The sequence below is a fragment of the Vidua macroura genome, chromosome Z, assembly GCF_024509145.1.
Source record: "Vidua macroura isolate BioBank_ID:100142 chromosome Z, ASM2450914v1, whole genome shotgun sequence".
NCBI lineage: Eukaryota > Metazoa > Chordata > Aves > Passeriformes > Viduidae > Vidua > Vidua macroura.
The window spans coordinates 17,088,469-17,104,340 of NC_071611.1; the positions used below are offsets into that span (position 1 = coordinate 17,088,469).

Genomic DNA, 15,872 nt, shown 5'->3' on the forward strand with positions numbered 1-15,872 from the left:
TTCTGAATTAGTCAATGTATAAAGTCTATGAAACTCTGGAAGCAGTTAAAGATCTCATGATACTATATGTGGTAGCTGCTACAAATATATATAAGCACATATTAATGTACATTTGTTTGTGTATATGTGTGTATAAAAGCTTCTATATACATATATACATATATTTGTCTATATGTATGTATATATACATATGGCAGCTAGATATTTTTTTCTTATTTTGGAGGACTTATTACATATGTCTCCAGCTCTCTGGTAATGCTCCAGTTTCTAATTACTTCAATTCAGATTAATCATGCCAAAACTGCAATTATATTGCATAAAAATGTTTTTAATCTAATACATAGTTGCAGTTGTAATAAAAAATGCCATGTGCTCAGACACAAGGAACTGGATATTGATGGACGCTGTGCACAGAAGTTGCAATTATAGCATGGATTTATCACAGTTTCAGACAAAACCATCTAAAACATAATAAGCACTTATAACAAAACATAAGAATACTTATAATTTCTCAGTCTCATTGTTCTAGGCTTATGTGGCATGCATCACAGGATTCTAGTTTATTTTCTGGTAAAATTTATACTTTTTTTTGCTGTTACTATGCTTTTCTTTGGGGAAAAAGGCAAGAGAGAATCATCATTGGCTGCTTTATTTTGCTTCTTGCTTCACAGGGGTATTGATAAAATAAATAAAGCTGCCAAGCTGTGAAGATATAGTGGTAATAGAGAACATATAAATACATAGGTGGATGCACTTTTATTGTAATACTCTTGTAATGATCTTATATAAAATATGTATATTTGCTTAAATTAAATCTGCATTTACCCTCTTGAAATCTGTCTCTTTGCACCTGGGTATGATACAGCCTTAAGACCATGGATTTCCATGGGGTTGGGTTCATCCTTTGTACTCTAGCAGAAGCCAAATACATTCAAGAGATCGTGCTAGTTCTGCGCAAGTCCCAGGTTCTCACATGGAAACACGGAATCACAGAGGGCTTTGGATCGGAAAGGACCTTAGAGATCCTCTAGTTCCCACTCCTCATGCTTTGGGCAGGGACAACTTCCATCTAGACCACGTTGCTTAGAGCCCCATCCAACCTGGCTTTGAGCACCTCCAGGGAGGGAGCAACCACAGCTTCTCAGGATCACATAACAAGAACCTGTTGTAAGCAAATTTTTGAGACTTACGAGGGTTCTTCAGATATGGCTGTTCCTTCCTCCAGCTCTTGAGCCTGCTTATACCATGGCAACTTTGCTTCCACAGGAAGTTTCTCTATGGAGCAAACACAAACATGTGAAAATAGGAAGCATGCGGTAACACTGCTTTGTGTGCCACCCTCCCTGTGCTCACCAAGAATGCATGTGATGTGTGGGCGCCTTCACACACATGGGGGCCAAGCAGAAAGACGAGAAAGAGGACAAAGAGAAATGAGAACACAGGGGAGAGAAACAAACTCTTTCATCACCTGGACTATATCGTTTACAAGGTTATATGGCCAGATATTTCACTGTTGCAGGTAGAAGTGCTATAGTGCCCTAAAGCCAGCCAGGCAAATTAAAATTGTCACCTTTCAGACTATACAATGGGACTGTAAAAGTAGGCACTTTGGAAAGTATTTTTTTGGAGGGAAACTTGGAAGTGTAACAGGCCTCCATTACACAAGGCAAAATGTGTAAACTGCCTGTATCTACTTTAAAATTTCAGAATTTCAGAAGACATGCTGAGCTTGGTTTTGGCAGATTATAAAAATAAAGAAAATCCTGCTCTGATGACTGATACAACAGGAAAACTATAATTAAATGGCTGAGCTATGCTTTTCAACTCTGTTTATCAGTTCATCAGCTATGTGAATTTAAAAAAATGAACTTGATACTTTTTCTGTCACTCCTGATGGAAAACAGTGGAGCTGCTTTTCTCACTCTCCAGGATGTGTGCACAGGGTAATGAACTGCTCTGCTCTGGGGAGTGCAGGGCCATGCTGCTTTGCAAGCCAAACTCCACTTTAATGCAGTGTCAGAGCAGAGTAGCTGAGCTGAAGGCAGCAGAGCTGTTTTAGCTCTACAGGGGTATAAAGCAAGAGCAAATTTGGCACTAAAAGTTGAGAAGGAGCTTTGCACGTCAGCAGAACATTCTGGGCTAGGTCAGGGGAAAACAATACAAAGGGCAGTGAGACTCAAGACTACTGAGGAGAACCAAAGCCAAACATATTTGCCACTCACAAATCACCTAAGCCTTTTGGGTTTGTTTAAGGATGTGTTGCATCCTGGGGTTCGGGTTTAGATTAGGGGTTTTTAATTTATGTTAGATAGCCAAGTTCTGTAATCCCGCGCACCCCCTGTGTTTTTCCCTCCCTGCGGTGGTTTGCTCCTTGCTGCGTGTATTGGAGCTTACCCCAATCACTCCTGCAGACACTCCCCATCCTGGCCAGAGAGTTCCCCACCAGTCACCCTGATCCTGCAACCCCATTAGCCCAGGGACCCAGGAACCCCCCCAGCCCCGTCTCGGTTGGTCGCTGTGGTCGACATCACCACCACGGCAGCCGCCTTTATTGCACGGGAGGCTGTGGGTCCTCTTGTCCCACCACTGGAACACTGCCACCATTTTCTCCCATGCAAGTGCCAGGAGTGGTTGCGTCTTTCCATTGAACCGCGCCACGTGACCAATAAACTGTTCCTGCCAAGCACGGAGTAAATGGACAAATTCCTTCCTCTTTACCGGGTCCCTAGCGCACGGTAACAGAGGCTGGCCAGCCCACGTGCCCAAGACACGGAGCCGTGTCTGGGAACCCGTGGCAAAAACCCCGGCAGCACGTGGAAGCTACGCCACAGCCGGGCTCCCAAGAGCTGCGTGCAGCCGGGGAGAACAAAGCAAACGTCGCAAGGATGGACTTGTACTTGCCAACAGGAGCAGAGCAATGAACATTTTATATATGCACATGAAATTTTCCACCTCTCAGTTGTAACACAGAGGAAAAATTACCTACAATTTGACTGCACAGCTATTGCAACCTTAGTCATGCAAATTTCCTTGGAGCAAATTATTAACTGAGGAAAAGAGGGACAATAATAGAATTACTATTCCTCTATCTTAAAAACAGCTTGCCAAGCTCTTCATCTAACATATTAGTGCCATTTAAGGATGAATGCCATCGCAGTTCTTGCTTTAATCTATATTTTACTAATCATCCAGAATATGTAGGAAGTATTTCTATTTATATGTTCTAAAGTTTATTTTATGGGTTTTGGAAAGTCATATGTTACTTATGTGATTATTTTGCTACTGCTTGTAAAAAGCAAAGTTCTTGTCTAACATAGCCTGTTTTGTGACTTTTTAAATAACCTTTTTTTTTACAGGTGTAGTTAATTCACATCTACACTGTAAAATTTGTTAGAGGATTAGAAATGTTGATGTTGTACAGTATGCTTTACAGAAAAATGAACAAAAAGCACTTCTAACATAAGCTAAGGAGAAAATTTTACCTTTGGAGATTAAAGTAAAATATTTTCTTTTAAAACACTTCCAGTAAAAACACTTCTATTACACAGAAAGTTGTGTTAGATGAATATACATTCTCTATAAAACTGAAAATCATTACTTAATCTAGTGATATCCTATTTTTTCCCATTATTGATGCAACATAAAGTACCTTAGGGCTTGAATAAACTAAAATGAAATAAATTATATGAAAAATTTTCCTTCTATTTCTTTTTTGCAGAGTGTGTTAAGAGAAGAGAGACTTCCACATTTTTTGCCTTGCTGTGTCTGTCAGCTAGGAGGACTGCTTTCTGCTTTAGAAAGCAGTAGAAAAAAAACAGTCTAGGACTAAAATATTCAATAGATGAAAGGTTCATTACCCCTTCTGCCCTAAATTTCTAGCTCTAGCTGTGTGAAATAAAAAGGACAAATTTCTAGCCTAAAATAAGAATTATTTGGTTTGGATGGCATCTCTGGATACCATCTAGTCCAACACTCTTCTGAAACCACCACACAGCCTTCAGATACACAGATATTCAAACATTACACCTTGCATTATGAAGGGAAAACTGTGAGATTGTTGCAGAGCAAAGATGAGGAGGGAAACTAAACCAAATCATCCCAAGCTTTGCTCAGGATTTTTCATTCCATGTGAAAAAATGGAAGAAGGAAGTAACTCCTTACATTCAGAAATTAAACATGTATGTGCTTTATTTCTGCAAATTTCAGTGCTTAATTATGCAAAGGGCAGCACAAGATCTTATGCAGGGTAAATATTCCATGCTCTTGCAAGGGTGGGCTTCCAGAAAGGAGTAATTTACTTTGTTCCCTGACAAGTCTTGTTTGAGGACATTTTACGACAGATAGAGGTAAGCAAGGCTTTCCTAGCTGGCCTTGCACTTTTCTAAGCCGAAGTCAGTTTTGGATGGTTTGCAGCACAAGATCTCTTTTGTGTCTTGCTGCATTTAGCTCGGACGTAAACAGTGAAAATACAGCCAAATTTATATTTCTATTGCTTAGCCTGCTGGACCACAAATTAACTATGAAAAGCCCAAGATGAAAGAGGTCAGCAATCACTCCAAGCTGCTGGCAGGCAGACAGGAACAGACAGGTGCAAAATCATAACTCAGGTGCAGGTGGAAACAGTGATACCAGCAGCGAAACAAAACAGCTGAACATGAAAGAGCTCTGAAAAATTTATGAGAAACATTCTGCCTCATTACCTTTAGGCTTGTAGCAAGGAGTGGGTACAACACATTCTTCTTTTATGTGTGGCTTTGTTTTAGTACTACAGCCTCCTGTATGCATCCCCCTGTGGTCAATGCAAAGGACCACACGGTATCTGAGTCCTTGTCCACAGGTCACAGTGCACTGGATTGAAAAAAAAAAAAAAAACATGAAAAGAGAAAATGAAAAGGAGAAAAAAAAGTCACTCATAACAATGATAAATATGACAGGAATATGCAACATAAGAGAGCCAAACATGATGCAGAAACACCCAAACTTGAAAATAAAATATTCAAATATTCTTAATATTTGGTAATTATAGATATGGTATAAAATTGACAGAAACTTTTGTCTTTTTGCTCAGAACATTTACTTGATTTGGACATTTTGCCATTGGACTTCTCTTGCTGTGTCACTTTCGCAGTGTTGCCTACTTGGCTTGTAGCCATCTGTCCCATGCTGGATAGGCTCAGTGACACCCTGTCAGTTTCATTTGGAGCCACTCTGCTTTGCTTGGACAAAGTACTGGGGCTTATGTGTCAACAGGGATTACATTCAGCTATTCTGGATAAAAGCATCAAACAGAATGGGAAACTATTGGGCTTTCTTCCCTCAGACACTTTCTTAAGGGTTTTATTATTTTTTTTTTTTTCAATTTATTTTTGCTCTGGTTCATAAGCTTTTGCCCCCTGCACAGATTGTTTCAAAATTGGCTGCACAGGAGATGATCAAAACTACCAATCAGCTGGAAGCACTATGGATGTTATCAATGTTGCTTTGCTCTTGACAGCAGCTTTCATCTGGAAATCAGCGAACACTTTGCAATCAGTCAAGAATACCTCATCTGCAGGTAAGCTAGCCTAGCTTCTAAAGCACAATTTACTTGTTGGGAAACTGGGGTGATGAGAAATTATATTCAAGCCAAGTCTTTATGTATAAAGTTAAAATATTTCACTACTTTTGTGGAAGGACATTTCCAAGGCATTTACTTTCATACAGAAGGAAAGGCAAGTCAGGAACAGAACACAGTCATATACAGATTTATGTGCTTTTTGAAATTTCTCAGCGATTTTGAGTTTCAATTTATGACTGAAATACTGTAATACAGAAATAACATTACATGCTTATTGGACACTTATATTCCTAGTCTATTATTAGTAGAAGGTCACAAATTAATGTTACAGAGCTGATTTATTTTTCCATCATTTTCCTTGCTCATATGCATCTTATTAATATATTTTCCCAGAGTGGTTACTTTTCAGTTAGACAAATAGCATAATTTAAAATAGAGGTGTTGGTAATGAGAGAAAACAGTAAATGTTCCTACTTTGAAAAACTCACTAAACTATAATTTAAGATACTTTCCCTAATGTGTTAAACACAAAACCAACAAAACGAAATTGATTACCGGAGACCATTCTTGAGCAAGCCACTTTGGACAGTCAAATATATTGCAAGGCTGGACAACAGGCATCTTTGGAGTATACATGCATTTCCATTCTTCCACAGGGCTGATGTGCCCCTGAATGTCTTCTTCCACACAGGAGACGCTGCGGCTTTGAATGCCCCCTCCACAGGATGAGGAACAGGCAGTCCAGGGTGTACTTTCCCATCTGGGAAAAAGAGGAGGCATCAGGAAACATTACCCTTCTTGTTCCCACCCCCACCTGTACCCCCAAAATGCATAAACTGCTATCTTCAAAGTTTGTTTGTATGGGGTTTTTTGTTTTGTTACGGTTTGTTTTGTTTTGTTTTGTTTTGTTTTGTTTTGCTTTGTTTTGTTTTTGTTTGGTTTGGTTTGGCTTGGCTTGGCTTGGTTTGGCTTGGCTTTTTACCTGGGTAACATCAGTAAAAATTAATCATGTATCTATTTTCATAAGTGTCCACAGCAGTAAAGCATGCTCATGGCTGGTATCTTTTATGCTGCAGTTAATAATATGAAATATCCTCTCTCCCATTAATCCAATTACTACTGCCACTGAAAATCTAAATACTTTTAACTTAGTTGGTTTTTTTTCCTTTTTTAATTGATGGGATTATCATATTTTCATAACTTCTCATATTCTGAGGAATCTTTTTCACAAATCACAGGAAACTCAGTGTGCTGTGAGGCTGATGCCCCTTTTGTAGAACATAAAGGGAAAGAGCAGTGTTTTTTCCAAGGAAGCAACTCAGTAGAGAAAAAAAGAAAGAAAGATGAGAGGAAATTGTGAAAATGTGACTATATTAGTAAGATACATGTCTTGTGATGGACAAATCAGGTGGACCTTGTTTCCTTACAGTAAGTAAGACAGTAAGAGGAGCTGAGAACCCATCTTTTCTCTTCAAGTGCCATTGAGAATGTAATGAAAAATCCCAAGAACAATATATGCATTAAAAAAAGCTATGTATACTTAAAAGTATGTATACTGAAAAGCTATGTATACTTATGAGAATAATCCTTTTTTAAGTGAGGCATATGCTATAAGCTATGTATTACTTTATATAGATACATGTCTGTCCACACAAAATAGTCTGGTATTGCCTCTCTTATATTCAAGCCTTTGTCACAGATTGGATGTGGGACCATTCCCACAATCCAGTGTGGCTATTCCTGTATATTACTGTGCATGACTGAAGTGCAGAAGTATTTGTGTTCTGCCTACCTGGAAACATTTAATGAAATCATTTTTTACCCCACAAGGCAAATGTCTTTTTCATAATGACATAACAAATACTGTTTGAAACAACAATTTTGGTCAAAAGATTTCAGTTTTTGACCTCAAAAAATAGTTTTTGTGAAAAACACCCCACCTATTTCCTCCTTTAGACAAAAGTAAAAGAAGTAAAAGAAGTGAAAGGTGAGGACTTTTATTGTATCACTTAAAACAAAGGAAATATTTTTGTTAAGTAACAAATACAGGATCCCCAAGATTGTTGAGCAGTATGAAAAATGCTTATCTTTCTCTCTGATTTTCCGTCATATCAGCCCACAATCTATTCATCAGCTCCAGCATACTTAGCAATATTCTCACCTGGCTACCCTATCTGGTCCGGTAGCACCGTAAAACTCAATGTGAAATGGCTTAAATTAAAAGTTGTTTATGAGTAGTAAAGCCACTGATTAATTCTGTGACTTACCACTAGGAGTGTGGAACAATTTTTTACACCATGCACAGCCATCACCATGTGCTGATCATAAGCCACATATTTTACAAAGATGTAATTTTAGGAAAACTTCTACCTAAATGTGTTTCCTGTGGCTCTGCTGAACGAGCATACAGCTGAGGTTTCTTACTACCACAAACAAGAGGCCCCAAACTGAAATTCATGAACTGCAAAATTTGCTTGGCTCAGCCCACCTAAGCCATTTTTTCCTAGCCTTAAAAAGTGATGGCACCAGGAAGTTTTCTGAAGTCTTTGGGACAAGTTTCCAGGTGTCTTAGGCAACCACAGAATTTTCAAGTAGCTTAAATATAGCAGATAGTTTCATTCTCAGTTGGAGGTTGGTCCATGTTTTGGCTGGAGATTATGGAGTGTGAAGACACTGCATTTGTACGCTGAAACCTCTGTGCATCAGGCCTCCAAATAATTGGATGGAAGTTGATTCCTAATCTAGATGAGACTATCAAGTTGTCTAGAGGGTTCTTTCTGTGATTTCATAGTGCATGACACAGTAAATTAATGAAGAAGAAAACACAGCACAATACTTTTGCATGTCCAGACAGTATTTCAAAACCTAGAGGTTATTATCCTTCAGCTATCAAAAATTTTTATCATCAACAGTCTTATTCACTGCTTTAAAAATAATTACTCATCTGATTACTTCCATGAGAATCTTGAGTCTTACATTAAAGACATTTTAATTGTGAGATAATTAATGATAAAAATCAGGTCTTGATCCTATTCCTGCTCTGATCACCTAGGTTTGTAGGATCAGAAAACAACACTAATGTTGTCAAATCCCAAAATCCCAAATTGTAGGCATGCAAGAGACAGCAAAATGGGGGTGAGGGAGAGAAAATCTCCCTCTGTAACAAAGCCACAGATTATAGTTCTGCTCAGAGAGGAGTAAAGGCCAAGAATAGGAAAGTTGTGAGAGAAAAGGGAAAATCGGGTTGAGGAACAGGAGAAAGAAAGGGACTACACACATAACAAATCTACATTTCTCCTTCAGATAGGCTATAATTTCAGTTCTGCATTGACAGAATTTATTACATGTTAGCACTTGAACATCTCTACATTAATCTGTAGGAGTCCAGAGAAGCAGGATCTGTTAATTTAACCTGAGAGTAAAGCAGAAGTACAGAGAAGAAAAAAAGAAAAAGAAAATGGATTTGTTAAGCCTAGCATCTGGTTGACTGTTTTACATACCGAGGAAGGGGATGGTAGAGGTCATAGGGCATGATCTGCTTGTATCCATCACTGTTAGGAACAATAATGCCAACCCTCTGAGTAGAAGGTACACATAATAAAATAAACACTAGATGATTACATAATACATAATATTGCATTACATTACACAGCTTTTTGTATTACAGTATTATAAATCAACAAAACAAGATATTTTACCTAAGATATTATCCCATTAAAAAAAATACACTCCCATCCTATTTTTTCTGAGTAATTCAAAGAATAAATCACTGGTTACTACTTTTTTCTGATAAATATATTATTGTTTGACAAATAAGCAATCTATTGCTAAAAGTGACCCAAATATTATTTTAACTTATATTTTTATTATCTAGCATCAAAAAGAATGTTTCTATACTTGATATATTCTTGGAGCTTGGATCCAAAGTCACTGAGGACAATAGGGGAACTTCTATCTGCTGCAGACCTCTAAATAAAATCCTTTTTATACCTATGATATGGTTGTTTCTGCCCATCAAATAAAGCCTCTGCTTTTACAGGGTACAAGATCAGAAATCTGGGTAATCACAGTGCAAGAATTTGTATCTGCAATTCTTGTCTCTTCACATTAAATGAGTCCAGACCTGCATCTCTTTTTTTTCTTTTTTTTTTCTTTCTTTTTTTTTTTTTTTTCTTTTTTTTTTTTTTTTTTCCCCTGAAAGAAAGAAGCAGCCTGAGAAAAGATTAACATGTCAGGTTGAATTTTTTTGTTTGTCATAACTGGTTGGATTGCTTTGCTGCACTGCTATTGGTGTGATGTCACAATGTAACATCTAAAAGTTATAGAAGGCGATAGCATACATCAAAATTAGGAGTTATCTGAAATATTATCTTGCCAGTTATATGTGAGATGGATGTCACATTGACAACTACAAGGTCTCACTGAATTGCTGGTCTGAAATATTGTATTTTGTCTGCACCGTTATAATTTTGACTCAGATTAACTTTAATCATGTTGTCTCCTAGTTATCAGACAATCTATTAAAATAAAACAGATGATCTTGGAGGACCTCATCACTTTCGTCAAAGCCACCAGGGTATTTGGATGGAGCAAGTGGACAGAAAAATCAAGAAGTGAATACTAATTGCATCAAAATAAAAAGTGTGTCTCCATCCAAGTTACAGAGAGATGAAACTGAATGTCAAGAAAAAAAAGGTTTGCTTCCAAGGTTTTTGTAAGTTTTTTACAGATAAGAAGTGGTAGATATGCTGCTGTGGATTTCTGCAAGGGGGAAGGAGAGAAGGAGGGAGAAGGGAGAAAGTGTTCTTCATCTTCAACACAGTTCACTGAAAAATGCTGTAAGCATTCAAAGGAGTTGTGTCAGGCCAGGCCTAATGGGGTCTATTCTCCTTTTAGTCAACAGGGGTTTTATATGCATAACTTGTCCAAAATAGAAGAATGGATCGCATTGTGTTTCCACAGAAAGGAGTCAGCGCCAGGTCAGTGTGCTGGAATTTTCCGGCTAAAGCACGGGAAGCAGCTGGAGCCCTGGAAGTGGGTGAGAGGGACTAGACAGTTCCCTCTAAGATTAGCAGCCACTGCAGTCACAGGAACTCTCTGCATGAGTGCGCATATTTGCATTTTTGAAGAGCTGCCTGTCCTCACAAAAATCTAAAAATCTAGGAGAGGTTGTTCTGGCACTGGGAAACTTTGGAAAAGACAAATGGGTCATTTAGAGTATGGTCAATTAACAAGTCTTTTCAGACTCAGCTTGACGGGTAGACATCTGTAGAATGTGGAGGAATTGTGTACTAGTATTTTAAGAAGATGGAAGGGAACTTTTTGTGAGGGTTTTTTTGCCCCTGCCTTTGGGAATTTGCTGTTTTCCTGACACTTCTAGTACTGCTGTTGAAGTTCCACTCTGAAGCTCTCTGCACTTTCCAGCTCATCAGCTTGCTAAGAAGTGGTTGGGAAAAAGAGCTAACATAGTGAGTTAAAAAATAAAATAGTTACATTATAATAGTATCTACTGCCTAAGAAAGAAGCAGATTAAAATAATTCTCATTCATTTCAGTGAAAAGCATTTTCTTTCTAATAAACATGATTTTCTATGAATCATCCAGGTCTACATGCTTTAGAATGCATTACTTCCAGGACTGTTCAGATAGGAACAACTGTACTATATTCAGACACTGTTATGAATATTAAGTAACATTTACAGAGCACTAGGTTAATATTGTAATTGGAAAGGTTTAAACCTCAAAAGATTTTGCATGCAAAAATTACATTTCTGTAAACAGTGTCAAGCTCCACAGGTTTACTGACGCTGTCTTTGTCCATATGAGAGGGGCTGCCAAAGGCTCTCATTCTGCAACCACAAGAAAATGAATCACAGCCATAAAGTCATAGCAAGGAAAAAGACCCCCACAATAATACACAATGGTTTAATTTATGACTTTAAAAAAGAATTGTCTTAAAGATAAAACAGAAGAGCAGATGGTCATCGTATCATTAATGCCATCTGCACTTTTCTAGCTAGTCTTGTGTGAGGTTTTTTGTATGTGCTCCATAAAAAATCCCCTAAGACTAAGTTAACACTTCAAAAAAAATTTAAGATATTACTTTGGTGTATTCTTACTTTTTGATGGGACAAAATGGTTTAAATTCCATTAATCTATCAGTCCATCATACTCCTATAAACAACATGGAGGAGATCTACCTTTCGGGGTTTATTTACTGCTCATTACCCAGACAATGCAAAGGGGATGGTGTGCTAAATGAGCAGAGGAAATAATAATTCCTTCACTGAAATATGTGTGAGTAGCTAACAGGACTCATTCACAAAACATCAAGAGATTTAGCAGGAGCAGGAACACAAAGCAAATTACTTTGCAGAGCTGTTCTGTGGTAGCACCACAGTTCTGTCTCATATGCCTGCAATCTACCATGCCCTTCTGACCAACAAGTCCTATCATATATTCTGTACATTGTTTTTTTTTCCTCCTGAGGGCTGGCAGTCTCAACACAGTTGCTCTTCCAAGACACGTGTATGATTGGAATGGGAGCTGCACATGCCAGAGGTGAGAGTGCTGCAATCATATTTGCCATCTCTGCAAACATTCAGCCTTCCCCTGGGATGAGTTTCTACAGCTGCATTCCTTGGAAGACATGTTTGGTCAACTCTTCCCCAGTTACTCCTTTTCCCCCTTAACCTGATTTAGCACAGATGACAAGCTTTAAGCTCAAGTGCCTTTCTCCTCTACCTCCCTGATGACTCCATCTTTCTGACAAGGCCAGCCCTTCCCAGCTCTCTCTCCTGCATGTTGATGAGTCCCAGGTTAGAACCTGTTGAGCCAAGCAGAGGCATGGGTGCTAGAACTGAGTGAGGAACCAGCAGAGAGAAAGGACATCTGCTCCCAAGGAGCCTCAGGGTGGTGTGACCTGCATGGAGACAACCTGCCACTCCCGTGCTGATGTCTTGTACCCTTGCTGTGCCACTGCCCAGCCTCTGCAGGATGCTCACGTGACTCTGGCTCACAGCCTCTACTTCTGCTGAGGTCTCTGTTTTGCCAGGGGTGTCCTACTCACAGCTGCAGGGCTGCCCATGCAATAACCCGAGTGGCTGCATCCATTACACCTCTTTCCTGATCAGACTCGCATGCAAAGATTTAAGCTTTCACTGAAATCTGTCAGACCGGAGAGTAAATGATCTGCATGGCAGGGACTGTGCCATCCAAGCAATGGAATATGTTAAGGACATTATTAGCAGTGAACAAATAATAATGAAATGTTAAAGTAGCTTGGGTTGGCTGTGCTGGAAGACATGGAAGTGCTCACCACCAGAGACAATAGTGTGAAAACCATGATTATCACTGGACAGAAAACAAATATTGCATTTTAACACTTCACATCCTGACACTAAGGTGGTGTGAGATACTGCGCTTCAGTGATCTCTGAAGATGCCACACGGTGACATTATCTCCTTGTGCTACAAGAATACTTTCTGTGTTGAGAAACAGTTAATGAGGCCCTCAAACAGATAGTGTCTGTTAATGCCTCCCATGTATTATTCTGTGTATCTATTACCTTTTCCCTTCAGAGCTGGGGTAGATGACATTAACACTACATGTACAGGCAACCTTGGTTTCAGTGCCTACTTTTGCAGGCAGTGAAATGGTAATTCTGTTATGCTTCCAGTATGAGTAGCATACTTTCTGGTTTCTGGATGCTATCAATGTGAAACTAAACTACCATGTACATTGTATGTATACGTCCTTTTATACGCTCTTAGTACTTTACAGATTGGCAAAAGCCAATGTCTGCTGCTCTAAACATTTAAAAGTGGCATGTCAGTGGATACTTTAAAAACCTACTTACTAATGAAAAACACTATTGAGAAATCAATCCTTTGGTGTCAGCGTCCAAAAAACCTCTTGCATTAAACAAAATGTCTGTTTGGCATGACAGTATCTTACCTTTATAAAAAATGTCTTGTTTGTGGTGCAGAGATTTAAAATTCTAAGCAACATATGGTTTGTCATTGCCATAGACTGCTAAAACCCAATCTCTTCACAGTGATCAAAAGAGATGTTTCCAGTTGAAAGCAGAAAAAGTAATTCCTTCCAGTAGCATGACTGTAATGCTTCTAAACATCTCCTTTTTTTTACTCAGTTCAATATTTTATCGTGGTTTAGATGAGCAGTGTTTGATACAAAGAGGGAATGAGCTGATAAGCAGTTAACAGTACTAAATTGTAACAACTGAATATCCAGTGAAAATCTCTGTAAATTACTTGCTTCAGTTTTGGAATCTTCTAGGACTTAAGCCAGACTAATTTTTCTGTAATGTCATATTGGGCAGACAGATACCTTTATTTGATGCTCATAGCAGTACATGATACATTTTCCCACCTTACGGCTTGTTATTGGAAGCATCCTGGAAGCTCCTTTCTTTCCATGTTTCTCCTTTCTCCTTTCTTTCCATGTTTCATTAATATGTATTGTCCCCTCAGAGCTGAATTTGTTCTGCTATTCACATCTCTTAAGTGCTTGACAAGTGCTTCCTGGCCCACCCCCCCACACCTATTCTGACAAAGTTATATTCTAGATTAATTTAGATTACTTTTGCCCTGTCCAAAAATTCAAGGTTTCAATTACTTGTATTGAGAAGAAATGTATCTCTTTAGGTATTAGAATTATCTGCTGCTCATCTTTACCCTGCTCTTGAATTTGGGTAACCCAGATTATTACTACCAGAGCATTGCCATTGGTTCCAGCTCCTTTTCCATCTACAACTCCACTTTCACATTGCCAAGTATATTACGTACTTCTCACTACTTAGAATCACTCTGAATGGTCATAACATCCCAGTGGTTTTTGTATGCTTTTACTTGTACTTCAGTGTTCTTATTAAGTTAGCTGAAAATGAGCAACTAAAAACTACAATTTTATTAAAATCTAAATTTAATTTTAAATTTTTTTTTTGTAATGCCTATCTCTGCCACCACCATACTGATATTTAAATGAGAATGCTAAAAGAAAAACTTTGACAAACAGGAAGAGGAGTTTGCAGTTTTGCTGGAGGACTCCATAAATAGTGCATATCTATGAGTTTTTCAGGTCTCTGGATGATAAAAACCTTGCTGGAATGAGAGATTTTTCCCCCAAACTTTCCACAGGTATAAACAATATTTCTAGTGGCAGGCTTACAGATAAAACTCTAGGCAAACTCAAGGAAGTGAAGTGTTAAAAAGAACACTTTATACTAGAGGCTTGCTAATATGAAATTTTTAGACAGTTGCTGTATGAATTTAAAATTTTTGCTGAAGTTGCCTTTAGAAATCTTTATAATACATTGAAATCTCCTGGTAAAAACACAAATAGCCCTTTTGTGACTCAAAAACTCCAACATTAACATGTAGCGGCAATAGGCAAAAAATATGGGAGACTGGTAAAAATGAAGAATGACATGGCTGGGAATGCCACCTAAAAGGTGAAGATGAAATCTAGAAATAATACTGAGAATATCCTGGTCAGTGAGTGAATGATGAGTGGGGAAGCAGCCTTTTTCACATTTGTCAAAATTGCTTTTTGGGTGGAAGCCTTGGAATTATGAATCAAATGTATCTTCTGGTTATAGCACCTTAGAATTGTCCTTAGCACACCCAGTTAAGTCAAATTGGAACAAAACTTTTCTCTAAGCAGGGAAAAAAAATTCCATTCCTGTTTTGTTAAAATATACCAGGAAGGAGGATAAATATGAAAGCTAAAAATACCTTCCAGTCTGTGAAGTTGTAATTAAAATTAAATTAATTAAATTTAAATTAAATAGGTGAAATACTAATGTTGGATTTTGCCACACAGAAGAGGAGTGGACTAGGTTGAACCGGCTGCTGTTTACATAGTAGGTAATATGCATATAGACTTATTTTTGCCAGCCAAAGGCAGACTGCTGTAAAATCATAATGGACTGTAAACAAACAGATCTTTCCTTTTTACTTTGTTGGTTATTATGAGCTGGATGCAAAACAGGTTTGATAAGAGAGGCTGAATGGAGCATTGTTATATAGGGATTAAAAGGCACTCAGTGAAATCGTGTATCATGTATTCTGTGACATGAATCACTGGTCTGACTTGGATGAACAGTATATGTGGCTGCTTCTACTTAACCTGGAAAATAAGTATGTAAAAGTTATATTGTTTGATAAATAACCATCCACATACTTTCCCATGTTATTGAGACTAAGCTTTTTTTTGCTATTCATGATGCCATCAATACTGCTAATTACTGCCATAGTAAGCAAAATAAAGTAAACATTTCTATGAACTAAACCTAA

General features: G+C 38.1%; 1 protein-coding gene across 1 annotated transcript in view; it reads right to left on the reverse strand.

Annotated features, from left to right (window-relative positions):
• Positions 1-15,872, reverse strand: part of ADAMTSL1 (ADAMTS like 1) — a 400,259-nt gene that overhangs the window by 81,583 nt on the left and 302,804 nt on the right. Inside the window, exons 11-14 of the mRNA XM_054002970.1 lie at positions 9,058-9,108; positions 6,113-6,317; positions 4,701-4,848; positions 1,191-1,275 (exon numbers count right to left, since the gene is read on the reverse strand). Of these exons, the coding sequence (XP_053858945.1) occupies positions 1,191-1,275; positions 4,701-4,848; positions 6,113-6,317; positions 9,058-9,108 (489 nt within the window). The remainder of the gene's footprint in view (positions 1-1,190; positions 1,276-4,700; positions 4,849-6,112; positions 6,318-9,057; positions 9,109-15,872) is intronic.